This window comes from Bombina bombina, chromosome 4 (genome assembly GCF_027579735.1).
Source record: "Bombina bombina isolate aBomBom1 chromosome 4, aBomBom1.pri, whole genome shotgun sequence".
Classification (NCBI taxonomy): domain Eukaryota; kingdom Metazoa; phylum Chordata; class Amphibia; order Anura; family Bombinatoridae; genus Bombina; species Bombina bombina.
In genome coordinates, this window is record NC_069502.1 from 851,719,020 (window position 1) to 851,746,998 (window position 27,979).

The 27,979-nt window shown below is 38.8% G+C and overlaps 1 protein-coding gene across 1 annotated transcript in view; it reads right to left on the reverse strand.

Moving 5' to 3' along the window:
• LOC128657985 (gastrula zinc finger protein XlCGF26.1-like) overlaps window positions 1–27,450 on the reverse strand; it is a 99,642-nt gene extending 72,192 nt beyond the window's left edge. Inside the window, exons 1-7 of the mRNA XM_053712424.1 lie at window positions 27,444–27,450; window positions 27,050–27,154; window positions 26,403–26,492; window positions 26,162–26,251; window positions 25,922–26,011; window positions 25,620–25,693; window positions 24,875–24,968 (exon numbers count right to left, since the gene is read on the reverse strand). Coding sequence (XP_053568399.1) covers window positions 24,875–24,968; window positions 25,620–25,693; window positions 25,922–26,011; window positions 26,162–26,251; window positions 26,403–26,492; window positions 27,050–27,154; window positions 27,444–27,450 — 550 coding nt within the window. The remainder of the gene's footprint in view (window positions 1–24,874; window positions 24,969–25,619; window positions 25,694–25,921; window positions 26,012–26,161; window positions 26,252–26,402; window positions 26,493–27,049; window positions 27,155–27,443) is intronic.
• Between the last annotated feature and the right edge of the window lie 529 nt (window positions 27,451–27,979).

Genomic DNA, 27,979 nt, shown 5'->3' on the forward strand with positions numbered 1-27,979 from the left:
CTTGACACAAAAAGTGATCTTCCTGTAAGATATTGGGACAAGCTAAGCAGGTTCTAGAACCACATTTGAAGGTTCCTTTTTTATTTATTCATGTGGTTACATTATGAGACTGTGAAGTGTCAAATTTGAAAAAAGAAAAAACAGAGGCGCCGACATGGCCTAGTAATGCAAAGATAAGTGGCTCCAATAAACACAAATCCAGATGTATACTCACAAGAGCAGCACACCCTGTGGTGCTATTGATGCAGGCCGGAGCCTCGCAGTGGTCCAGCTCACTGTGGGATTGAAGTGGATACCCAGAAGATGTCCCTGAGGGGATTGATAGTAGATATCCTATGTGGACACAAAGTATATGCACATAGCCCAGTATTGTTAAGACAGAGAGACAAGTAAGTAAAGAATAAACTTATTTTTTAGCCTGAGGAAACAGCTCTTAGTCAGCTGAGAAACGCGTCGCTTTTTATTAAAGTTTTATACATTTTAATACACTTGCTTGCCCTTTGGTGTATTTTTTGTGAGTACATAATTGGGCTGTGCTGCTATTAGCCACCTGAGGAAGACCAGGACCTGCTGGGAGTTTTCCAGTCTGCTGGGCGACTGTTAGGTCCCAGCCTGCTGTTAATGCACCTGGAGGTGCATTGGATCTTGTAAGTTTATTGTTTACTTACTTGTCTCTCTGTCTTAACAATACTGGGCTATGTGCATATACTTTGTGTCCACATAGGGTATCTACTATCAATCCCCTCAGGGACATCTTCTGGGTATCCACTTCAATCCCACAGTGAGCTGGACCACTGCGAGGCTCTGGCCTGCATCAATAGCACCACAGGGTGCGCTGCTCTTGTGAGTATACATCTGGATTTGTGTTTATTGGAGCCACTTATCTTTGCATTACTAGGCCATGTCGGCGCCTCTGTTTTTTCTGTTTTTTCTTTTGGAGGCACCCTCTAAGGGTGTGGTTTTTGCTGGGTTATACCACACTCTCAACATCAATATAAAGTGTCAAATTTAACCAAACTTGGAGACAGCACTTGCGTCAAAGTTTTAGATTTCCTTGATACAAATTTGCAGTTTTTTATATATGGTTGCAAAGTTTCATCAGCTTGTAACAGATTTAAATGATTTTTTATAATTTTAACTATCTGATTATACTGCTGACTAAAAGGGGTGGAAAACACTATAGCATCATCAAAATTTACATTTATATCTTGCTTTTTGAATTTTGCAGTGCCATCATGATGTTTAACAGTGTTTCTCACCTCTTCCAGTTTTTAGATCTATATCCTCTTTTCATTAATCTATCCCTCAATTCAATAGACTGTTCTTCATAGACATCATTTAATCGTGTGTTACGTCTAATTCTTAAGAATTGAGATTTAGGGATAGAATGTATTAAGTGTTGGGGATGTTGTGACTTTGCGTGCAAAATTGTATTGCCTGCAGTCGGCTTCCTATAAGTTCTGGTAGTAATTGTGTTATTTATGATTTGTAAGGTTAAAGGGACAGTATACACTCATTTTCATATAACTGCATGTAATAGACACTACTATAAAGAATAAGTTGCACATATACTGCTATAAAAATCCAGTATAAAACTGTTTCAAAACTTACTTAGAAGCTGTCAGTTTGGCTCTGTTGAAAAGGTAGCTGGAAAGCCCATTGCAAGTGGCAAATAAGACACACACCCCTCCCCCTTCTTTTGCATATGAAAAGACCCTTTACACAAACAGGAGCAAGCTGGAGAAGGTAGCTGACAGTATTCACATAAAACTTTGGGGCTTGGTTAGGGGTCTGAAAATCAGACCAATGTTATTTAAAAATAAGCAAAACTAAACATTTATTTAAAAAAAAAAACTTTATGGGTTATATAAATAGATCATCTACAAAACATTTATGCAAAGAAAAAATGAGTGTATAATGTCCCTTTAAGTCTAGATATAGTTGATTTGTCTCTGATTATATTCCCCTGTGAATTTCAAATTCATTTCTTTATTATCACAAAAAGATATAAACTCTTGAAAACTGCTATCATCAAAAGGAATCTTGAATATAAAAAGCAAATCATCTATGTAACGCACATATAGTGCAATTTTGTCACTCCAAGGATTGTCTGGTGAGTAAAGATATAATTGGTCCCACCATGCTACATAGATATTGGCAAACGAGGGGGCAAATTTTGCTCCCATCGCTGTGCCACGTGTCTGTATAAAAAACTCATTATTAAATAGAAAATAGTTGTGTGATAACAAGAATTTTAATACCTCACAGATATATTCTATCTCCACTAAGGGGTAAAGTGAATCTCTCTGCATAAAATACTTAACAGCCATAATGCCCTGTCCCTGAGGAATGGAGGTATAAAGAGAAGTTATATCTACAACGCCCCAAGAGAAATTTGTATGCCATTGTATGTTCTCCAAAGTCAAAAGTAGGTGCGAGGTGTCCTGTAGGTAGCTCAACTGTGACGTAGCAATTGGTTGTAAAATGGAATCCAGCCATTAAGCTAAAGGCTCAAATAATGAGCCGATTCCTGCCAAAATCGGTCTACCCGGAGGACACCTTGCATCCTTGTGGATCTTCGGTACATGATGAAAAATGGGACATATAGGGTTGTCTGGTATTAGTATATTAATATCACTTTCATCAAAAATACCCAACAATATACCATCCTTAATGAGTTTCTCTAATTCCCTCTTAAAATGTAAGGTTGAATTCCTTTGTCATTTTTGATATGTTCTATCATTCAAAAGTTGTTTATATGCCTCATCAAAATAAGCATTTTTGTTCATGATAACAATGCTGCCTCCCTTATCTGAGTTGCGGATTACTATGTTTTTATTATTCTGCAAGGATTTAACCGCTTTACGTTCATTAGCAGTCAGATTCGGGGAGGCAGCATTGATTCCTACATTCTCCTCTAATGTCAGAATATCTTTCTGAACAGCTTTTTGAAATGCATTGATAAGTGGCCCCCTATAATTAGTAGGGTAAAAATTAGAATATTGTTTTCTAGGTTTTGGAAAAGAAGATGTTTGAAACTGTTGGTTATCATCACTGTACATATTAACTAGTGTTGTTAGTGTACATGCTTCTTCAAAATCAATGTGTTTGCTCTTTTCATACCTCTGAGGGTTTGTCACACTTTCTAGAGGCGAATCTTCACCCCGTTTATTTAAGGCAAAATACCTTTTTAAGGTTAGTTTGCGCACAAATTTATTAATATCCAGGAGTGTGGCAAACCCTGAGAAATTACTTTTTGGAGCAAATCCATTCTTTTCATTCTCATTAAGTGTGTAATCAGATATATTCACAATACTGAGTCCTTGTGTGTCATGACCATCAATAGGTTGGATCTCACTTAAAGGGCCACTAAACCCAAAATCTTTCTTTCATGATTCAGATAGAACATACAAATTTAAACAACATTACATTTTACTTCTATTATTTATTTTGCTTCATTTTTTAGATATCCTTATTTGAAGAAAAAGCAATGCACATGGGTGAGCCAATCACATGAGACTTCTATGTGCAGCAACCAATCAGCAGCTACTGAGCATATCTAGATATGCTTTTCAGCAAAGAATATCAAGAGAATAAAACAAATTAGATAATAGAAGTAAATTAGAAAGATGATTAAAAATGCATTCTCTTTCTAAATCATGAAAGAAAAAATGTGGGTATCATGGCCCTTTAAAGTGTTATCTGGTATTAATGTCCCTTCTTTTTCTTGCTCTTTTCTTCTCCTTTTATTTTTCCATCTTCTCCTTCTTCTTTGTTTTTTTGATTTTTTTGAGAATTTCTTTTTGTCTTCGGTCTGGCCATCTGCGGTTCCTCGTCTGCTTCCTCCATCGAGGATTTCTGTAAAAAAGAGGAAGATGGGGAGGGGGAGATAGAGGGAGAAGGCAGGGAAGAGGAGCTGGTAGAAACACACATGCTTCTTGCACTAACATCTTATATAATAATTAATGGGACTATTCACTAGGAAAATATTGTCTAACTATATTTTTAAACTACAGCTATGATTTTTCAGTGTCATATAGGAAATTGTGTTTACTCTTTTTTATTCCCTTTAGGACATGAAGTGGTTAATTTAGGCTGCTTCCATGTTCTATAAAGGGTTAGAGTTCAGGCACAGACTTTAGTCTATAAGTAAGCGCCCACGGAGGCGCGAAACATGTTAGACTGTCTGTCTCCTTCACTGCCTTGTCTGCACGTATTTTTTAATGAAGAATAATAAAACAATTTTTCTGTTTTTACTATATGTGCGTTCTGGAGTTGTGCCTGCCTATTTTCCTTTTGTGCACTGGCTTATTACCCTCTACCTTGGGCCCATTAACGCATGGCGTACAACACTTCACTAAAATCTAAGGCCTAGATTTGGAGTTCGGCGGTAGCCGTCAAAACCAGCGTTAGAGGCTCCTAACGCTGGTTTTGGCCGCCCGCTGGTATTTGGAGTCAGTGATTAAAGGGTCTAACGCTCACTTTTCAGCCGCGACTTTTCCATACCGCAGATCCCCCTACGCCATTTGCGTATCCTATATTTTCAATGGGATCTTTCTAACGCCGGTATTTAGAGTCGTTTCTGAAGTGAGCGTTAGAGCTCTAACGACAAAATTCCAGCCGCCTGAAAATAGCAGGAGTTAAGAGCTTTCTGGCTAACGCCGGTTCATAAAGCTCTTAACTACTGTACCCTAAAGTACACTAACACCCATAAACTACCTATGTACCCCTAAACCGAGGTCCTCCCACATCGCCGCCACTCGATTAAAATTTTTAACCCCTAATCTGCCGACCGCCACCTACGTTATACTTATGTACCCCTAATCTGATGCCCCTAACCCCGCCGACCCCTGTATTACATTTATTAACCCCTAACCTGCCCCCCACAACGTCGCCGCCAGCTACTTAAAATAATTAACCCCTAATCTTCCGACCGCAAATCGCCGCCACCTACGTTATCCCTATGTACCCCTAATCTGCTGCCCTAACATCGCCGACCCCTATATTATATTTATTAACCCCTAATCTGCCCCCCTCAACGTCGCCGACACCTGCCTACATTTATTAACCCCTAATCTGCCGAGCGGACCTGAGCGCTACTATAATAAAGTTATGAACCCCTAACCCGCCTCACTAACCCTATCATAAATAGTATTAACCCCTAATCTGCCCTCCCTAACATCGCCGACACCTAACTTCAATTATTAACCCCTAATCTGACGAGCGGAGCTCACCGCTATTCTAATAAATTGATTAACCCCTAAAGCTAAGTCTAACCCTAACACTAACACCCCCCTAAGTTAAATATAATTTTTATCTAACGAAATAAATTAACTCTTATTAAATAAATGATTCCTATTTAAAGCTAAATACTTACCTGTAAAATAAATCCTAATATAGCTACAATATAAATTATAATTATATTGTAGCTATTTTAGGATTAATATTTATTTTACAGGCAACTTTGTAATTATTTTAACCAGGTACAATAGCTATTAAATAGTTAAGAACTATTTAATAGTTACCTAGTTAAAATAATAACAAATTTACCTGTAAAATAAATCCTAACCTAAGATATAATTAAACCTAACACTACCCTATCAATAAAATAATTAAATAAACTACCTACAATTACCTACAATTAACCTAACACTACACTATCAATAAATTAATTAAACACAATTCCTACAAATAAATACAATTAAATAAACTAGCTAAAGTACAAAAAATAAAAAAGAACTAAGTTACAGAAAATAAAAAAAATATTTACAAACATAAGAAAAATATTACAACAATTTTAAACTAATTACACCTACTCTAAGCCCCCTAATAAAATAACAAAGCCCCCCAAAATAAAAAATTCCCTACCCTATTCTAAATTAAAAAAGTTACAAGCTCGGGGCGTGTCCGGACCACTGTCATGGCTGCTAGCATTTTTTACACTGGCAAAGAATGATCCTGAAAATCCACGGAATATCAGCTATACACTCTATCATCCGTGCTTGAAAACTGCTTACCATGCTACATACAACTAATAGCAACTAATGATCCTACTTTCACGTGAAACACCAGTGTGGAAAACTAATTAGCTTAGACTAGCGACAGCCACGTTTATGAAGGCCTTAACACCCTCACTTCTAACGGAGTAACCTGAAGAGCTGATTTTAATCTGGGCATAAGGACTAACTATGGCAATAAGCAGCGATGAAAGCTATTTGGATATACAGAAAATATTGAAAGAGCTGGCTCAGCAGCTGACGATATATTATGCTAATCCGACCGAAGCCCTCACTGTGCAAATGGAGGAGATGGATATGGACCATCCTGATCGACAGAAGAATTCAGCGGCGTGTATGGAGCTGAGATACCTTGAGAAGCCTGATGCCCCAATATCATTTCCCCAGATCTTGCGGCTTCCCCATGCTGCCCCGGCCAGCACACGGAGGGATGCGATCAGCCCTCCGGTGCGTGACGCAGGGGAAAATCAAGCTGAAGTACAGGTTGCTAGACCAAACAAAGATTCCGACCGGCCCATCAGGCCCTTATCTGAAGCACCTATAACAAAGGACTTACCGCTCCATGCTGTCACAGTGGTTTGGGGGATCCCGGCCACCCTTTGCCAGGTTGGTGCCTCCGTGAGACTGACAAGTCGACTGCATCCGCCACAGACCTGTAAAATATCCCCGGGGGCTCAAGATCTAAAGGCTGACAACTACCTAGCCGCACAGAGAGGTAAAATACTACTGAACAAATTAAGCACCACTCTCTTCTTTCCAGTGAACGGGTCTTGGTCAGTTCATCCTGTCTTTTGCTGGCCCCTGGAGGAGCTCCTCTTTGATCTCCGTGGCAAGTATTTGGTGAGGTCCGGTATTGGCTGAACTCTAGAACTTTGGCTGGGAAGAACGGTGACTGCATTAATAATCCCCATAATGTTTTATTTAGAGTGCAGCAGCCGCTCATTTCACCTAAGAGACATTGGTCTCTACACCCTCTCTACCATAGGACTTCCACTAGTATTGATCCTGCTGTGGAGACTATATTCCCCTGGTATTATGGAGGCCCTTTAACATTTCTTTAATCTTACTATTTATTAGCATATGTACTTTTTCTTTTTATACTATTATTCCTCAGCGCATGTAACAACATTATGTAATGTTTCATGTAATATTTCTTAGGGTTTTGATGTATGCCTCTTAATAATCTATAGTGGAGAGTTAACATAATACATGTCCACATGTGCCACATGTAATATTTAGGTAGGATAGATGTGTTTTAACGCAGACACCTTTATGCCTCCAGTATCTATCTATTCACACTTATAGAGTAGGGCCTCTAAACTTACAACACCATAAGCTTCAAACCAGTACTAGACTCAATGACGACTTTTTTTTAAATGTCTGAAGGCATATCTAGTACTGCGCATATAATCCTCAAGTTTAGATCTATTAGCATATCTCCTCCTTTATACCATCCTAACCTAATTGACCTAGTAGTACTGTATATTTATAAGATGTATTTTTGCCTTCGAGGGTGACATAGTTAATTTTGAAATCTCTAGGCAATCCATGTCTGACGGCAAGTCCTTCTTCTATAACAGTAGCCCCTCCAGATATAGTAATCTCCCTCTGACTCCCTTTATTGATAGTTTGGTAGATACGATAGCCAAAGCTCATATGTCTTATATAATGTCATAAATCTTTTAAGTGGCTATCCACACATAATTATTAAGCTGTGCATAATTATACCAGTACTATATAACAACATTGATCTACTACACCCCCTACTTACTCTCACGACATTCCCAGCAAGAGCTTTAGTATATTTCAACTGCCATATCTTGTATATATGTAATTCCCCATATACCTGTCCATATACTCAATGTAATAGTCTATAGTATTCACTTGGGTTCTATTTGCAGGTCCAGTTTACTACTGATAATGCATGCTTTACTCTTGTTTAATATCACCTAAAATAATAGGTATTATTATTGGTTTGAGCTAATCCTAATACGCAAATAAGCGTTTTTGACGCCTACAGTAACTTAATGTATAAAGAAAGTTATGATTTCCTTCATACACTATCTAGCTTGAGGGCTTTACCTGGTATATATAATTCCTAATCAATATAGCTTCCCTATATTTGAATAGCCTATTACCTATTTATGTTCTCAGATGTTTTTGTCTTTCTGCCCATTAATATGCTCTGATATACCAGTGTAAAAGGTTTGTACTAAATCCAAGCCTTATCACTTACAAACTTTTCTCTAGTTTTATATCTGGAATATTACACTTAGAATCCCCTCATCATACGTTAATACTCAGCCTGGTTTGTAATGCATCCATAGCAGAGCCTCTCATAGACCACCCCCTATGATATACCAACCATGTTCAGTCCCTAATTTAGTAAGGTCCTAGAATACCCTTAGAGCCCTCCTTTAGGAGATCTCCCAAGAGAAAACATTGTGAATCAAGGGTTAAGAAACCACCTTGCTGCCATATATTATTTTGTCTCATAACTTTAGAATTTTATATATACTTGGCTCGACACGCCCCCCTCTCCCCTCTCCCCTATAATACGAGGGGCTTTTGTCCGCTGAATCCCCTCCCTCACAAGCTATGGTCCAGGAGTGACCGATACATAAGCCATATTCCCTCAGTACCCTCTGATTGATCTTGATAACACAGAGGTTTTCCTCTGACGTTCTGGGGAATCTATGTTAGATATAAAATTTTAAAAATGAAGTTCAATTTTGATTCGTCCATGTCTTTTCTCATGCTCCAATGGAATAAGTTATGGAATTGCAATATGTACTTAATGTGGCTGTATTTAATCACTTGCTTTTGGACGAATTATGCCTGTTTTTCTCCTGTTTGTTAATCTCACAACTTCAATAAAAATATATTTAAAAAAAAAAAAAAAAAAAAAAAAAGTTACAAGCTCTTTTACCTTACCAGCCCTGAACAGGGCCCTTTGCGGGGCATGCCCCAAGAATTTCAGCTCTTTTGCCTGTAAAAGAATAAATACAATACCCCCCCCCCCCAACATTACAACCCACCACCCACATACCCCTAATCTAACCCAAACCCCCCTTAAATAAACCTAACACTAAGCCCCTGAAGATCTTCCTACCTTGTCTTCACCATCCAGGTATCACCGATCCGTCCTGGCTCCAACATCTTCATCCAACCCAAGCGGGGGTTGGCGATCCATAATCCGGTGCTGAAGAGGTCCAGAAGAGGCTCCAAAGTCTTCCTCCTATCCGGCAAGAAGAGGACATCCGGGACCGGCAAACATCTTCTCCAAGCGGCATCTTCGATCTTCTTCCATCCGGTGCGGAGCGGGTCCATCTTGAAGCAGGCGACGCGGATCCATCCTCTTCTTCCGTTGTCTCCTGACTAATGACGGTTCCTTTAAGGGACGTCATCCAAGATGTGCGTCCCTCGAATTCCGATTGGCTGATAGGATTCTATCAGCCAATCGGAATTAAGGTAGGAATTTTCTGATTGGCTGATGGAATCAGCCAATCAGAATCAAGTTCAATCCGATTGGCTGATCCAATCAGCCATCAGATTGAGCTCGCATTCTATTGGCTGATCGGAACAGCCAATAGAATGCGAGCTCAATCTGATTGGCTGATTGGATCGGCCAATCGGATTGAACTAGGATTCTGATTGGCTGATTCCATCAGCCAATCAGAAAAATTCCTACCTTAATTCCGATTGGCTGATAGAATCCTATCAGCCAATCGGAATTCGAGGGACGCCATCTTGGATGACGTCCCTTAAAGGAACAGTCATTCGTCGTTCAGTCGTCGGTCCGGATGGATGTTCCGCGCTGGAGGTCTTCAGGATCCTGCCGCTTCGCTCCGGATGGAAGACCATAGAAGATGCCGCCTGGATGATGACTTCAATCGGATGGAAGATCCTCTTCTGCCCCGCTTGGATGAAGACTTTGACCGGATCATGGACCTCTTCAGCCCCCGCTTGGGCTTGGATCAGGACATCGGAGGAGCTCTTCAGGACGGATCGGTGAACCTGGATGGTGAAGACAAGGTAGGAAGATCTTCAGGGCTTAGTGTTAGGTTTATTTAAGGGGGGGGTTGGGTTAGATTAGGGGTATGTGGGTGGTGGGTTGTAATGTTGGGGGGGGGGTATTGTATTTATTCTTTTACAGGCAAAAGAGCTGAAATTCTTGGGGCATGCCCCGCAAAGGGCCCTGTTCAGGGCTGGTAAGGTAAAAGAGCTTGTAACTTTTTAAATTTAGAATAGGGTAGGGAATTTTTTATTTTGGGGGGCTTTGTTATTTTATTAGGGGGCTTAGAGTAGGTGTAATTAGTTTAAAATTGTTGTAATATTTTTCTTATGTTTGTAAATATTTTTTTATTTTTTGTAACTTAGTTCTTTTTTATTTTTTGTACTTTAGCTAGTTTATTTAATTGTATTTATTTGTAGGAATTGTGTTTAATTAATTTATTGATAGTGTGTAGTGTTAGGTTAATTGTAGGTAATTGTAGGTAGTTTATTTAATTTTTTTATTGATAGGGTAGTGTTAGGTTTAATTATATCTTAGGTTAGGATTTATTTTACAGGTAAATTTGTTATTATTTTAACTAGGTAACTATTAAATAGTTCTTAACTATTTAATAGCTATTGTACCTGGTTAAAATAATTACAAAGTTGCCTGTAAAATAAATATTAATCCTAAAATAGCTACAATGTAATTATAATTTATATTGTAGCTATATTAGGATTTATTTTACAGGTAAGTATTTAGCTTTAAATAGGAATCATTTATTTAATAAGAGTTAATTAATTTCGTTAGATGTAAATTATATTTAAGTTATGGGGGTGTTAGGGTTAGGGTTAGACTTAGCGTTAGGGGTTAATACATTTATTAGAATAGCGGTGAGCTCCGCTCGGAAGATTAGGGGTTAATAATTGAAGGTAGGTGTCGGCGATGTTAGGGAGGGCAGATTAGGGGTTAATACTATTTATGATAGGGTTAGTGAGGCGGATTAGGGGGTTAATAACTTTATTATAGTAGCGCTCAGGTCCGCTCGGCAGATTAGGAGTTAATAAGTGTAGGCAGGTGTCGGCGACGTTGAGGGGGGGCAGATTAGGGGTTAATAAATATAATATAGGGGTCGGCGATGTTAGGGCAGCAGATTAGGGGTACATAGGGATAACGTAGGTTGCGGCGGTGTCCGGAGCGGCAGATTAGGGGTTAATAATGTAATGCAGGGGTCAGCGATAGCGGGGGCGGCAGATTAGGGGTTAATAAGTGTAAGGTTAGGGGTGTTTAGACTCAGGGTACATGTTAGAGTGTTAGGTGCAGACGTAGGAAGTGTTTCCCCATAGGAAACAATGGGCTGCGTTAGGAGCTGAACGCTGCTTTTTTGCAGGTGTTAGGTTTTTTTTCAGCTCAAACAGCCCCATTGTTTCCTATGGGAGAATCGTGCACGAGCACGTTTTTGAGGCCGGCCTGCGTCCGTAAGCAACTCTGGTATCGAGAGTTGCATTTGCGGTAAAAATGCTCTACAATCCTTTTTTGGAGCCTAACGCAGCATTTGTTTGAACTCTCGATACCAGAGTTACATTTATGGTGCGGACAGAAAAAAGCCCGCGGAGCGTTAACAGCCCTTTTACCGCCAAACTCCAAATCTAGGCCTAAGAATGGTCCCCTCGCCATAACCCGTACGTGGGATATGGATCAAAATTATGATTGCTAAAAAGGTAAATTATTTCCTAAAATCACCAAAACAATCCCTTAACATCACTGATGTCATTCCTGCTAAAGGCGAGTTAAAAAAAAAGTAATGATGACAATGCATTTATAGAGCAATCCTTCTTACATAGCTGTCATCTATAGAGAGAAATACTCCTGTGAGACTCCGCCACCGTTTTAGCGGAAGAAAGCAGGGATTTAAGAAGAAAAAAATGCATACTCTTGCGATTTGAAACTCGCAAGATAAAAAATTGTGATTAATCGCATCATGCGATTAATCGCACAGCCCTACTGTGGAGTTATGCAGGAACCAGTACTAATTGGCTAAAATGCCTGTCTGTAAAAAGGACTGAGATAAGGGGCAGTCTCAGTGCATCTAAGCAGAAGCTTAGATACAGGTAATCATAGAGGTAAAACTGTCCTTTATCTCAGTACTTTTTACAAACTTGTATTTTAGTGAATTAAGTAAGAGGCGGTCTGCAGGGGGTTATAAGCAGGCAACTTTAAAGTATTAATATAACAGTGTTGGCTATGCAAAACTGGGGAATGGCTAATAAAGGGATTATCTATCATTTTAAACAATAATAATTTAGTAGACTGACCCGTTAAATATGCATTTTCTAAGCTTATGATGAATAATTCAGTGGCATGAAAGTTTATTTAAAAAATATTATTTTTTTTTAAAAAAAAACTTTTCTTGAAATAAAGCAAAAAAACTTGCCTATCTGAATGCTTTGGCATTTCTTTATCTCAAAACTACAAAGTCACCAATGCCTTTAGAGAGTTCCACTGCCCTTCAAATAGCACATTCCCCCAAAATCCAACTCCCAGGAATTACTTGCATATCAGCTCTGGGTTGGCTTCAAGCATTAAATGAAGCAAGCTCATGCTGTTCTTTTTTATGATCTAATTTTAAAATACTAAATATATCACTTTAATGCAAAGAAAATGTAATCTTTAAAATGCACTAAAACTAAATAATAGAACTACTTGTACTTCAAGGTTATTTTTAAATCCATCAGGTGGTCTCCTTGACTTTAGGGTAGAGTAATCCCTCACGCAGTTTCTCCTTATTAGATTTTATATAAATTACTGCCCTTTTCTGTATCAGGTACTGCAGGGCAGACACATTTGATTAAAACAAAGAGGCAGCCCAGAAAATGTAGAAGTCGGTAATTTTGAAGTGTCCACTTGATGACTAACTTTTGATGGCCCAAAAAGAGGGTTTAAATAAACATCAAACAGTATAGCAATCTGAGAAAAATGTACATTATTTAAAAGGTAAATGAAAACAAGAATGTAAGTAATAAATGCAGACGGTAAAACAATGCTATATCAGAAATCTAGCATTATTACAATTTCCAACCAAGCTGCCTGTCCCCTCTGCAGAGTGGTGTAACCTAGGTTTTGCCAACTTAAAGGGACACTGAACCCAATTTTTTTCTTTTGTGATTCAGATGGAGCATGAAATTTTAAGCATCTTTCTAATTTACTTCTATTATCAAATTTTCTTCATTCTCTTGGTATCTTTATTTGAAATGCAAGAATGTAAGTTTAGATGCCGGCCCATTTTTGGTGAACAACCTGGGTTGTCCTTGCTGCTTGGTGGATAAATTCATCCACCAATAAAAAAGTGCTGTCCAGAGTACTGAACCTAAAAAATAGCTTAGATGCCTTCTTTTTCAAATAAAGATATCAAGAGAACGAAGAAAAATTGATAATAGGAGTAAATTAGAAAGTTGATTAAAATTGCCTGTTCTATCTGAATCACAAAAGAAAAAATTTGGGTTCAGTGTCCCTTTAATAAATTAATTTCTTTCATAATGGAAAGAGTCCACAAGATCATCACTTGTAAGATTAAACTTCACTGAACAAGAAGGAGGCAAATACACCTACAAACCAGATCTTTAATTCCTCCCACAATCCCACAATCATACATATGGCCAAGTAAAGCCAACAAAATACTAGAAAAGCAGGAAATGACAAAGCAAGGCAAATGAAGTGCAAAACAAGTCCTCCCACCAGCTGTATAAAACAAGAGCGGGGCTAATGGACTCTCAACATTGTGAAAAAATTAATTTATGACTTAAGCATAAATGTTGTGTTCTTTCATAAGTCTTCACCGCAATAGCCAAACAGCTAAAGTAATTGCATTAGCTTTGTGATTCGTGCATGGTCCAGAAAAATAGACTATAACTAAAGAAGAAGAGAGTCTGAAGGATTTTGTGGCTTCCACACAGAACTTTAGATTCCTCATCCCATCAAGGTTGTAAAGAAGTCACTTATTAGTATTCCTAGTTGTTGGGCACATGGAAGAAACCCCAATTTCATAATTAGGTTCAAGTGGAGGGGCTTGAAAACCCCAAACCCAGTTTAAGACTCCAAGGAGGAGTAACTGGCAGAATCTCAAGCTTAATTCTAATAAAGACCTGAACAAAGGTCTGAATATCAGGAATGTTAGCAATTTTCTGGTGATACAGAGCAGATATTATCAAAATCTGACCCTTAAGAGAACTGGCCAATAAGCCTCTCTCTAAGCCATCCTGAAGAAACCCAAGAACTCTAGGAATTTAAAAGGAATTTCAACACTGTTTTCAGTACACCAAGCCAAAAATGTTTTCCATATATTGTGGCAGATACTCAACCGACTTGGAATCTGGCGTGTATAAAGTGTTTAAATCAATATTGCAATTGAGTTTCTTATATAGTATCATTTTCCCTGTTTGAAATGGAGACTAATTGTTTAGATTTAATTGTAACAAGGATATAATTAAATAATTTTGTAGATAATTCTGAAACTGATAGTTTCATTGTAAATGAAATGTCTAGAACAGTTTGGGTTCTTAACAAAACAGCGACAACTAGTGGTCATGTCCATATTTGTTTAGTGATTTGAAGTTAAATTCAAATAGGTAGCTATATAGATTGACTTGTGTAGTTATTTTCCAAATTACTTGGCAGTGTTCACACTTTTTATGCTTTCAAACTAATGTGAAACAGGATTTAAATGTTCCTGTAAATATGTCTGCAACAATAACAAATAATAGCCATCATAATTATTTTGTCCCCAATGTGAGAATTTTTTGCCAGTAATGAATAATCTCTCACTACTTTAGTTTTTTTTTAGCTGTTCATCCCCAAAGCCCCACACATTCCTGTGTGTTAGAATTTCTCCACCTAAATACACCAGATTTTATTTTTGGAGCCCAAGTTTCACTCTGCCTGTTGCTGTAGTGTAATCGTTTTTTACATGTCAAGATTCAGTACTCTAAGATCTTTCGTCTCTTTAGGAAGATAGAGAGTATTTATACTAACCCGAGGTTAGATATCTTTCCAATTTTTTTTCTCAATTATACCCTGTAACTGTGTTAAATAACTGTGTTGTATGTGTAGGGTTTGCATAAAATATAGGATTCATGAAAGCACATTTATTTTAATTACTCCTATTCATCCAAGCCAAGAGATTATGATTATAAGGTTTATTGATAGATCTCAAGAGATGTCCAACATAAATCATTTATAATTAAATTCAAATAAGGTGGATAGAGAGGGAATTGGGAATATCCCCAAATATTTAGGTTTTTGGGTTTGTATGAAAATAGGACAATTAAATAACACCACCACATTCTGTAATAATCTATTGTGGTAGATTTGCCAGTAACAGCCTTTCTGGCCTGAATTAAGGTATCAATAACCTTATCAGACAATTCTCTGCATGACAAAGTTAAATGTACAATGCCAGTCCGTCAAAGAGTTCTGAGATCCAGATGAAAGTATGACCCTTATGAGAGAAGGTATTTTCTGAGAGGAAGCTGCCAAGGTGGGCAAGAGGGCATTTGAATCAAGTCTGTGTATCAAGTTTTGCGAGGCCATGTTAGAGCAATCAGAATCACTGCTTGATTCTGGCTATCACTCTGGATAATAATGGCAATAGAGGGAAAAAATGTAGATAAGTGTGAATGGCCAGGAAACCTCTAGGTTATACTGGATCTGCTTGAGGATTCTGAGACCTGGCAAGATTGCAGGGTAGCTTGCAGTGGAGGCTCCTCCATAGTTGCATTGTTGCACGTGAACCCCCAGGGGGCAGAGGAGGGGAAAAAAATGAGCAGAGAAAAAAAAATGAGAAAAAAAAATTTATGAAAAATTTTATTTTTATTTATATTTTTAATATCTATATCTTATTAATAAATGGTATTATTTTCCTGTGTGCTGTCTGTATCCTGTGAGACTGTGCAGTGTAATATTCATCATGCATTGATAATTAGGCTGAAACCTGAAAGTGGAAAGCAGAAAGGGCTGTTTTGCCTATACGTCTATGTATCGCACATGCTGTGCAGTGCAATACATAGAAGTATAGGCAAAAGCACTTTCCACTTTAAAACTGCATTGACTGCAGCACCACCTACAGGCCAGCCCATAGCCTTCCTGTTCGCACAGCTCTTAGTGTGCGGGAGCCAGCTGTCACGTGACACTCGCACACTAAGAGCTGAGCTGACTAGAGATTCTCCTACCTAACTGAGCTCTGTACTACAAAGTCCAGCATACATTGCAGAGTTTCCACTTCCAGGAAGTACAGTGGCCATATTGGATCCCAATGAGCAGGAGCCAGTCTAGGAAAGAAAGACTGGACTGGAGAGGAACAGCGTGGAGGAGCCGGACCACGGTGTAACACAAGTAAGCCTGCAATATATATATGTGGACCGGCCAGTCAGGTGTGTGTATATCCGAATCCGGTCCACAAATTATTAGTCATCCGAGCTGCGGCTGGCTCTGTCAGCAACTCAGCACTCAGCTCTGCCTAAACCGATTGAGTCAGGCGGCAAAGACGAGAAGGACCTGATAGTTACAAACCGGGACCGGTAACTTGGTTGGTAAGGTTAGTGTCAGAGACAGTGAATGTGATAGACGGAGGCCGGCTGCTGTCGGAGAGGGGGACCAGGGGCGGGCCAGATGGCAATCATGGCATATTTGCATTGTAGATTGCAACAATTTACGCAGGGCAGGTGCACAGTGTGACAGTCACAGATCCCAGAACTTCTCATTTTTTTATGATTTAGTACAGTAGAGAATAATTGTTAAACAGTTCCAATTAAGCTCAACTAAATCAAAATCTGCTAAGCTTTATGTGATAGTTTCCCTTTCCCAGGCATTGCCTTAATAAGTTATCAAAAGGCATAAACAAGGTGAAATTGTCATTTATGTCTTGACTGGTAGTACTGGTCTGGTACCAAAAAGAAACTAATTATAAACAAGAGATCGTTTTCCCCTGTAGGCTGCACCATTTGCCTGAGCTGAGGTCAAAGAATAAGAAGAAATGAAATGAGACTAGAATGGTTATTAAGTCTGCAGACTGCAGTACTATTCCCTTCCCTCAGTATACATTAAAAAGGTCATCAAAAAGTATTATCATAATACTCGCTTTTTGATGACCTTTTTAATGTATTTTGAGGGAACAGTACTGCAGACTTAATACCATTCTATCTCATTTCATTTCTTCTTATTCTTTTGACCTCAGCTCAGGCAAATTTTTGCAGCCTACAGGGGAAAACGGATCTTGTTAATAATTAGTTCTTTACCAGACCAGTACTACCAGTTCAAGACAGAAATGACAAATTTCACCTTTGTTTATGCCTTTTGATAACTTATTAAGGCAATGAGAAATTATTGTACAGTCAAAATTTTTTACCAACTGCAATACTGCATATTTTCCCTGGGGACTGGCAGCACCATTGCATTGTCAGAATGAGTTGATTTAGAAGGCTCATGATGTTGATGCTGCCATGATTACATGCAAAAATTTTAGTCTTGAAATGCTTTTATTTCTATCTAGTAATATATATAACTGTATGTATGTATATATATATGTGTATGAGTGTTTCTTGGGGTATCACAGCCAGTGCCGTCACAAGCATTCTGAGCTTCAACGCACGGTCACTGGTGTGCAATGTATGTATGTGTGTGTGTATATGTATTTGTGTGTATTGTATATGTGTGTGTGCATGTGTGTATGTATGTGTGTGTATGTGTGTGAATGTGTGTGTGATAATATATATATATATAATATATATATATAAGTATATTCCTCTCATGTGTATCTGCACTCTCAATCTCCTCCAGTCATCAACCAGGGTGCCAGGTCAGTAATATTCACAGTATTTTCAAAATAGGACTGCACTCGCTGGATTTAAGCATAAAACTTATTTTATTTTATTTTATTTTATTGTGGTAACGTTTCGGAGTCCACAGACTCCTTCCTCAGACCAGTACAAACATGCAAGTGAACACAGTGCCTTATATATACAATAAGCCCCACCCATCTAACAATACCTGTGTGAATTGCGCCAAAAAACATGGTTGTCATGGTGATGACCCCCCTCAACCAAAACAATATTGCCATACTACTAAGCTAATAAAATAGTAAAATATATAGAGCAGAAATACAAACATATCATTATAGCAATGTATATCAATGTAGACCAACATTTGCAGTATCAGGTTACACTGTGTTAACAATAATTCAGCCCCATGATTCATGTTTATAAAGTCACATTAAGCATGGAACAATTGAGTCACAATAATCTATCCCTACTTTATAGCTAGTTGGTTACTTATATTGAGTCTGTATGTGTCCATAATTGAGGTTATTACACAGTCATCATATCACATATTGTTTAAATAAGCGTTTACCCAGAATTGGAGAATCCTAGTAAATCTCTGCCACTGCTTTTGTAAACGCATCATGTTTGTCAGGTCATAACAGATCTAGATCATGTGCTGAATTATTGTTAACACAGTGTAACTGATACTGCAAATGTTGGTCTACATTGATATACATTGCTATAATGATTGTTTGTATTTCTGCTCTATATATTTTACTATTTTATTAGCTTAGTAGTATGGCAATATTGTTTGGTTGAGGGGGTCATCACCATGACAACCATGTTTTTGGCGCAATTCACACAGGTATTGTTAGATGGGTGGGGCTTATTGTATATATAAGGCACTGTGTTCACTTGCATGTTTGTACTGGTCTGAGGAAGGAGTCTGTGGACTCCGAAACGTTACCACAATAAAATAAAATAAGTTTTATGCTTAAATCCAGCGAGTGCAGTCCTATTTTGAAAATACTATATATATATATATATATATATATATACACACACACATTAAAATGGGCGGCGCCATCTGAGGGGCGGGGCTAGTGCTCCCCCATCTTCAAAAGTCACCAGCCGCCACTGGTAGCTTTTAATTAAGGCAAGAAGCCATGAAGTCTATCTCTGGCAAACCCCAACATCTCATGGTCTGGTCAAATACTATTTGGTCTAACTCCTCGTTCAGATTCTACTCTACCGGGTGAGGAGGCTGTCTCCCAATTTTTCACTCCCGGAATGTGAATGATGACATTCCTCCAACATGATTATACAGCACACTTCCTTCATGTCAGGGAACTCTGATTTAGATATAATTTTAGATATGATGATTTAATTAAGTATCTGCTGTCACATTTTCTGAAATCTTATTAAGGATTCCTGCCTGTGGTTGTGCCAACACCGTAGTGCCCTGACGAGTTGCATGGAATTCCATGTTTATTGGTAACCTTGCCTCCCAAGGAGACCAAACTTCTGCACTCTCAAATATTCCCAGACAGCCTCTCAACCATGCAGATTGTCATCTGTTATGATCACAGTCCAGAGTAGGTTGAAGGAAGGAAGGCCCCCACCTTGTCAAGGATTGTCTTATCTCCTGATCTAACAACATCTTATGAGACATGTCCTCAATCTCCATTCCACTACTAAAGTAGTGATAACTGTAGAGGCCTGTGAAGAAACCTGACAAAGCATCTGAACAACCACGATGAGTTCTTACATGCACTGATCAAAAGAAGGGAGTATGCTGAAGTTGAGTACACTCATGCTGCAATTTGTTCCAAAATTGTTCAGTCAGACACAAGCACGTTACTAAGTCTATGATCATTGCAATGAAGGTCACACAAGTTTGAGGTGTCCAAGAGCTCATTGGCCAGACACGATTTGCAAAACATGACTATGAAGCAATTGAAGAGAACAGTGTGTGTTTAACAACCTGCTGAAGAAAAGGTGCCGGCACCAGAATGTAATTTAGATAGGTTGTTCCTGTGATCCATTGAGCCTGTACGTCCATCAACAAGGCCCACAGGACTTTTGTAAATTTGCTTGGGGCTGTGGAAATACCAAAAGAGAGCACCACAAACTGGCAATGCTCATTTATTAAAAGGGATATGTGTGACGGAATACCCCAGGCTACCAATGGGTAGCTCCGTCAAACGGGTCCTGCTTTCCTCCCTGCCGACTGCAGCTATGTAGCTGGCAAGTGACTACAGCCTGTAGCCACCCCTGATGCCCGACAGCACCAGTATTCAGGGTTCCACCCTGTGGGAGACTCCAGCTACCCCGACTAGATAACTCTGCCTGAGAGTCCTTCCTCTCCCAGTCAAGGGGCCGCTATGTAGTGGAGAAGAAGTGATTTAGCAGGAGCCCACCCAAATAACTAGACATACTAGCATTCATTGTGAAACAAAAACTGAGCTTTATTTAGAAACACACACATCTTTTATACACTTTATAAGACACTGGACAATCCCACAATTTTCCAGCCTTATCGCCCCTCCAGGTAAGCTGGCGCCCTCCATAGCAGCAACAGTCCACAGAATCCCAGTACCCAGAGGTGGCAGTTTCGGGTGATCAGGGTGTCATTTTAAAGCTCTCAGTCCCCAGATGCCACAGTCCCAAAAAGCGTACGTGATTCGTCACTGGGGACCGGAGATACAGCCCGTTGAATTTATGGGGGTAATGGTGTCCAAAACCCCCGGTTCCCAAAGGAGCTTCCCTCAGGTAATTCCCCCACCTTGTCCTCCCTAGGAGCTACTAATCACCAAAAGAGCGGAGCTCTGGGGCAAAGGGCCCGCTGGAGCGACCAGGGGTAAAGTTAGCGAGTGTCCTGCTGATCTGTGGCCGACGGGAGTTCCAGGAGCCTGGCCAGCTGAGAGGGGGTTAGGCGAAGTGTTCCATTGTGAGGGCGGGTCCGATGGGATTTCCAGAAGCCCCGGCCAGCCTAGGACCTATACCAGCTCTTCTCTGACAAGTTTAGAACACAAAAACAAGCAACCAAAGCTTCTAGAGATTGTGGTTGCTCTGATGAGCCCAAAACCGCTGAGAAACAAGAGGGGTGAGGTAGTAGGGGGGTAGGGGGTTTAACCCTTGCAGTGCGGTATCCGTGACAATACAAAACCCACATTTTTTCTTGCATGATTCAGATAAACCTAATTTATTCCTATTTTCACTTTTTCTTTGTTCTCTTGATATCTTTATTTGAAAAAGCATGAATGTAAGCTTAGGAGCCGGCTGATTTATGGTTCAGAACACTGGGTAGTGCTAGCTGATTGGTGGCTACATTTAGTCACCAATCAGTAAGTGCTACCCAGGTGCTGAACCAAAAATGGTCTCCTAAGCTTACATTCCTGCTTTTCAAATAAAGATACCAAGAGAATGAAGAAAAACTGATAATAGGAGTAAATTAGAAAGCTGCTTAAAATTGCATGCTCTAACTGAATCAAGAAAGAAAAAAATTGGGTTTCATATATCGTTTAAGGCAAACCTCTGGAATTTATGGTGGTCCCTTATGAATAGGAATATGCATTAAGCATCTTTTAGGTCAATGATAGACATAAATTGACCCTTTCTGCACTAAAGGAACAATAGCGCAAATTGTCTCCACCTTGAAAGTGAGAATTTTCAGGATTTTTTACAGAGATTTGAGATCCAGAATAAGTTAAAATATACCCTAATTCTTTGGAACTATGCAGAGGTTGGAGCAGAACACTTGGTTCACTTCTATTGTGAGAACTGGGTAATCACTCCCCTTTGTTTAAAACACAACTCAGGAAGGATTTGACCGATAAAATAGCTCAAGAAACAAGATAAATCTCCCACAGGGAGGTCTGATTTGAAATGCTGATTCAGTACCACTGAAATATATTTTCAACACCCAATGGTCTGTAATGGAAATGTCCCAAGCCTCTCTTGAAACAGTTTAATCTTCTCCCTACCAGATGTTTATCTGGAGTGGGGTCCGCACCTTCATGCAGACTTGGAGGCGGGAGTGGACTTCTTGGCCTGCTTAGCCTTAGACCAGACAGCATTAGATTTCCATGAAGTCTTGGGTGACCCTGACCGTTGAGTCGAGGAAGGGTCAGTCTGTTCTAGCTTAGATTGTCAAAAGGTGGCAAAACTAGTTCAAAAGTCTGCTTTTACTTCTAGTGACTGCATTAATAACTGCATCTAGTCCAGGGCCAAAAAATAACTTACCCTGTAAGAAAAGTGATAATAGTCTCCCATATGAAAGTTTATACAAAGACAAACATTTAAGCTATAAAGCATATCTATCTAGAAAAACAATAGCAGCATTCTTAGCATTGATGTGTTTTATTACTACAGCTACTTTTGTCTTAAGGAACTTCAGACAATCCTAGATTTCTTCCAAGGATAATGCACTAGCCACTAGCACAAGGTACAGTTTGGTAGAAACAGGAAATCTGCCAGCTTAAAAATACCTCATATGGAAACCTTCAAATATCCAATTCATGGGGTCTTTAAGAGGTACAATCCTCGAAAAGAATGGTGGTTCACCTAGCAAGGGTAGAAATGGACAAAGAGAGAAAAGAGCTCAACTAGGAACTAACAATGGCTCAGTAACTTGTTCTATATTGGTGTCAAACACTTGGAAGCAGCCTCTTTTAGCTTAACTATGCTTTTCACAGAGATCTTTCCTGAAGCAAATCAGTCTAATCCCACCTAAAAAGGGCAGACCAGCCATGAAATACACAGCAACCCCAGATAATTGCTTAGAAATGTTGGCATAAAGTTTTGGAAAATGATCTACACTAGCATAAATTGAATGTAAGATTAATGTGTGCATTGGATAGCTTAAGTACCATTTCTAAATATGAGAAAATTTTATAATATTGCAGAGAATTACACTGTCCCCACCCGGCTGCTACATAATGCTACCTGACTGTGAGAAACACTGTTGCTGGCTCACTCTGTGCACATAACTTTTCTTTGTGGACGTCCTTTACTAGTTCTGTAATATTTGCATATGGATGAGCAGGACCAAGCTAGCCCAGAGGATGTATTAAAATAACAAGGTTTTTCTTGGGAAAACTAACTTTTAAAAATAATTATGTAGCGGAATTGTTTCAGAAAATTGTAAGTTACTTTACTTTGAGTTCCGTGGTTGTTCCTGTTTAATGTCCCTTTAAAACACTACAATCCGTACTCACTATAGTGATTTAAACAACGTTTGTCTGTAACAAACATAGGTAATGATGAGGATAAGAAACTGCTAACACTCCACAGTAGTTACTTAACCCACATCTCACAACAGTGATCTATAATGTACTTGCCCTAACCCACATGGACAATCTGTTAGCCCTACACCCACATACAATCGTGATTTGTCATAGACATGTTGGACTTCAGATCAAACTGCTGTACTGCAACCCTTATGTCACACCCATGCACAAATCAGACTAGAAAATATCTCACAGGGTTAGCTGATCAAAAGTAATCTTCATTTTCTTACCCATTAGATCATGAAATGCAGTAGAACCATATAAAACACAGTTTTCCTCTTTAATAATGTAATGTTGGCTTTAAGTTTAGGACGATTATCTACACTAGCATAAATCGAATCTAGGATTGTATATAATGACCAATTTTTTAGGAATCTGCAAGCTTTTTAATATTTAGCATGAAACATCTCTAACAGTGGAAGAAAAACAGGAAACAAGAGTATTTTCCTAAATGTAGACCAATCAACAGCGACCAATGTAATATGAGCAGCCTCATGAATAAGGGTGTATACAGCATTCGTTATACGCAAAAACAAAGATAGAGCAAAGGAAATAATTGCCTTAAAAATGTCTGTCTTCAGAATCAAACTCCTCCTTGTCAAGTAATAACAGAGGTAACTAAACGTCATACATTCAGACAGAACATCTGCATTAGGCTCCACATAACTTATCAGAAGCAGGTTGAACATGGTGATAAATAATCCTAAAGAATTATTTATGGAACTACAGAAAGGCCAGTCTCTCCAAAGAGCATGTGGGACCAGCATCATTAGTGGTTAAGGGACTTGCCTTACTTTAGTAACGTGTAAGAAATACAATTAACGCTATACATCTACCTTTCCAAAACACATTCAGACTTACAGACCGAAAGCAAAATAAACATTATATGATAAATGTAGACAGTAATGACAGTAGTAAAAAAAATAAAAACAGAAACAAAACAAAATAGCAGAAAGGGGGAAACTCCAGTTACTACAAGCAACACATAAATAAAATGCCCAGGTATTTTCACCAGTAAAAAAATAAACAAATATGTTACCACATATCAGTGTTCTCCCCAGGACCTTTTTAGCAGGCACAGCACCTGGCTAATTTTATTGACCATTTGGCTAAAATTTAAGCCAATATTAAAGGGAATGTAAAGTTGAGCGTACACGATCACCTCATAGGATAGAATTTAAAAAATTAGGAGGACTTTCATTTTTCAAATTTGTACTATTTATTAATATTCTCAGATTTTTACCTTTTAATGCTATAACAATAAGCGCCGTTCCTCCGCACGCCATAATGCTCAATTGATTGACAGATAACGAATCTGCAATCCACTAATCGTCGTTTCCCCCCCCGGGGAAACAACGATTATCTGTCAATCAACTGAACAATATGGCGGGCGGAGGAACAGAGCTTATTGTTATAGCATTAAAAGGTAAAAATCTGAGAATATTAATAAATAGTAAAAATTTGATGAATAAAAGACCTCCTAATTTTTTAAATTCTATCCTATGACGTGAGTGAGTACGCTCAACTTTACATTCACTTTAAGTTAACATTAGTAAATATTAAATGTTTTCAATATTTGTTGCTCAAATTATCATTTACTCAATTTATGTTACATTATGCAATTAACTTTGTGCAATGGATAGCTTAAAAGGACAGTAAACACCAATTTTCATTTATTTGCATGTAATAAACACAACAATAAAGAAGAATATGCACAGATACCGATCTAAAAATCCAGTATAAAACTTTTTAAAAACTTACTTAGAAGCTCACAGTTTAGCTCTGTTGATGAGGTTAGGTTGGGACACCAGTGAAGGGGGCTGGGAAAACATGAAGAGCAGACACTTCCCCTCCCCTGCATATGAAAAGACAGATTATACAAACAGGAGCTGCAGGAATCTGTAGACATCAGTATACATATAAAACTTTGCGGTTTGGTTAGAAGTCTGAAAATCAGCACAATGTTATTTAAAAATAGACAAAACTATATTTTTTTCCAAAAACACTCACAGATAGGCTTTAGAAATGGATCACCTACAAAACATTTATGCAAAGAAAAATCTAGGTAAAAATGTCCCTTTAATAAAAAAACCTCCCTGTGCCTAGTGGGGCAGATGATCTGTACCTCTCAGACAATCATTCACGTGCACTCAACCTGTACTGATATTGTCACTGATTTCCTGCTTCACAGCTTCCTGCTGACTCTTTACGTCAGATCATTTGTTTGTTTCAGCTTAAGTGTAACTTCAGTCTTAACATCACCTGCATAGATCATGTAAATATAGTCACAGTTTAGCTTTTTAGCAGTGCGCAAGGAAGTTGTAATATTAGTCAAAGACATACACTAACCTGTACTGATAGATCATATAAATATGGTCACAGTTTAGCACTGCACAAGGAAGTTGTAATATTACAATGCCCCACATATACACTCCCCTGTGCCCCTTAGGCACATCACACATATACACTCACCTGTACTGATATTGTCACTGATTTCCTGCTTCACAGCTTCCTGCTGACTCTTTGCATACAGATCATTTGTTTGTTCAGCATTAAGTGTAACTTCAGTCTTAACATCACCTGCATAGATCATGTAAATATAGTCACAGTTTAGCTTTTTAGCAGTGCGCAAGGAAGTTGTAATATTAGTCAAAGACATACACTAACCTGTACTGATAGATCATATAAATATGGTCACAGTTTAGCACTGCACAAGGAAGTTGTAATATTACAATGCCCCACATATACACTCCCCTGTGCCCCTTAGGCACATCACACATATACACTCACCTGTACTGATATTGTCACTGATTTCCTGCTTCACAGCTTCCTGCTGACTCTTTGCATACAGATCATTTGTTTGTTCAGCATTAAGTGTGACTTCAGTCTTAACATCACCTGCATAGATCATTTAAATATGGGCAAATATTAGCTTTTAGCACTGTGCAATGAAACTGTAATATCTGAATGTCATACACAACACTAAACTGTGCCCTGTATACCTCAGACACATCACACATATACACTCACCTGTACTGATATTGTCACTGATTTCCTGCTTCACAGCTTCCTGCTGACTCTTTACATACAGATCATTTGTTTGTTCAGCATTAAGTGTGACTTCAGTCTTAATATCACCTGCATAGATCATTTAAATATGGGCAAATATTAGCTACTTCGCACTGCGTAATGAAACTGTAATATCTGAATGTCATACACAACACTAAACTGTGCCCTGTATACCTCAGACACATCACACATATACACTCACCTGTACTGATATTGTCACTGATTTCCTGCTTCACAGCTTCCAGCTGACTATTGAGATACAAAACATTTGTTTGCTCAGCATTAAGAGTGACTTCAGTTTCAACATCACCTGCATAGATCATATAAATATGTTCACATTTTAACACTACACAAGGAATGTACACTCACATGTGACCTGCATCCCACAGACACATCTCACTGACACTCACCTGTGCCCTGCATCCCTCAGATGACACATCACACACATGCACTCACCTGTGCCATATGCCCCACAGACATGTCACACATGTACACTCACCTGTGCTCTATATCCCTCAGGCACATCACACATGTACACTCACCTGTGCCCTATATCCCTCAGGCACATCAAACACTTACACTCACCTGTGCCCTACATCCCTCAGGCACGTTACACACATGTACACTCACCTGTGCCCTGCCTCCCTCAGACACATCACACACGTACACTCATCTGTGCCCTGTATCACTCAGACAAATCACAAATGTGCACTTACCTGTGTGGTGCGCCCCACAAGCATGTCACACGTACACTCACCTGTGTCCTGCATCCCTGAGACACATTACCTGTGCCCTGCATCCCTCAGACACATTGCACACGTACACTCACATGCAAGTCCCTCAGACACATCACACATGTACACTCACCTGCACTACTATTAAGTATTTTCTGATGTGCATCTTCTGTGATTTTTCTTAGCCATTGATTTTTTGATTTTTCCAGCTTACGTGAAATCTTAGCATCATTTTTACCTGAAGTAAAAAACAAAATAATTGTTATTTACATAGTAACATAGATGAGGTTGAAAAGAGAAAGAAGTCCATCAAGTTCAGCCTAAGTCCATTGAGTTTTAAATTTAATCTCTATATCCTCTTTTTAAAAAAGGACTAAAATAAAATGTGAAAATTGAGTAATTTGCTACAGCACTAGTATTTCAAAAGCCCCTATAACTGACATGGGGATAATACAGAACAAGTATTCCTACAGCTCCTATACCCGATATGGGGAAAATACAGCAATAATATTCAACTGCCCCTGTACCTGACATGAGGACAATATAGCACTAGTATTCCAACAGCCCCTATATCTGACATGGGGAAAATATTGCACTAGTATTCCAACAGCCCCTATATTTGACATGAGGACACTACACACATACAGATATGCAAATGGAAGCATGCACCGACTACACAAGCTCACACACACAGTCAAATAGTGATTACTTTGTACAAACAAATGTTGAAGTCGATAAACAGGAAGGCAATCTACAAATAGTAGCTAGATTAAGGTTGAGCAAACAACCGCAATAATAAGTCAATATGGCAGGAAGTGACCTCTTCTATGTCCAGAACCAGTCACATGATCAGAGTCATGTGAAGAGAGTTCAATATAACAATGCTTGAGCTAGGTTCAAGGTAAGGTATGAAAGCAAACAGATTTGAATTCTGAAGTGGCAGATTGACAGAGCAAAGGGTTAGTACCAGAGAGACCAGGGTTCAATACCACATGTGCTCCTAACAGTACTCCCTCCTTCAGAGAGATGTACTCTGGACAATCTTCCATCCTGGCTTTGTAGG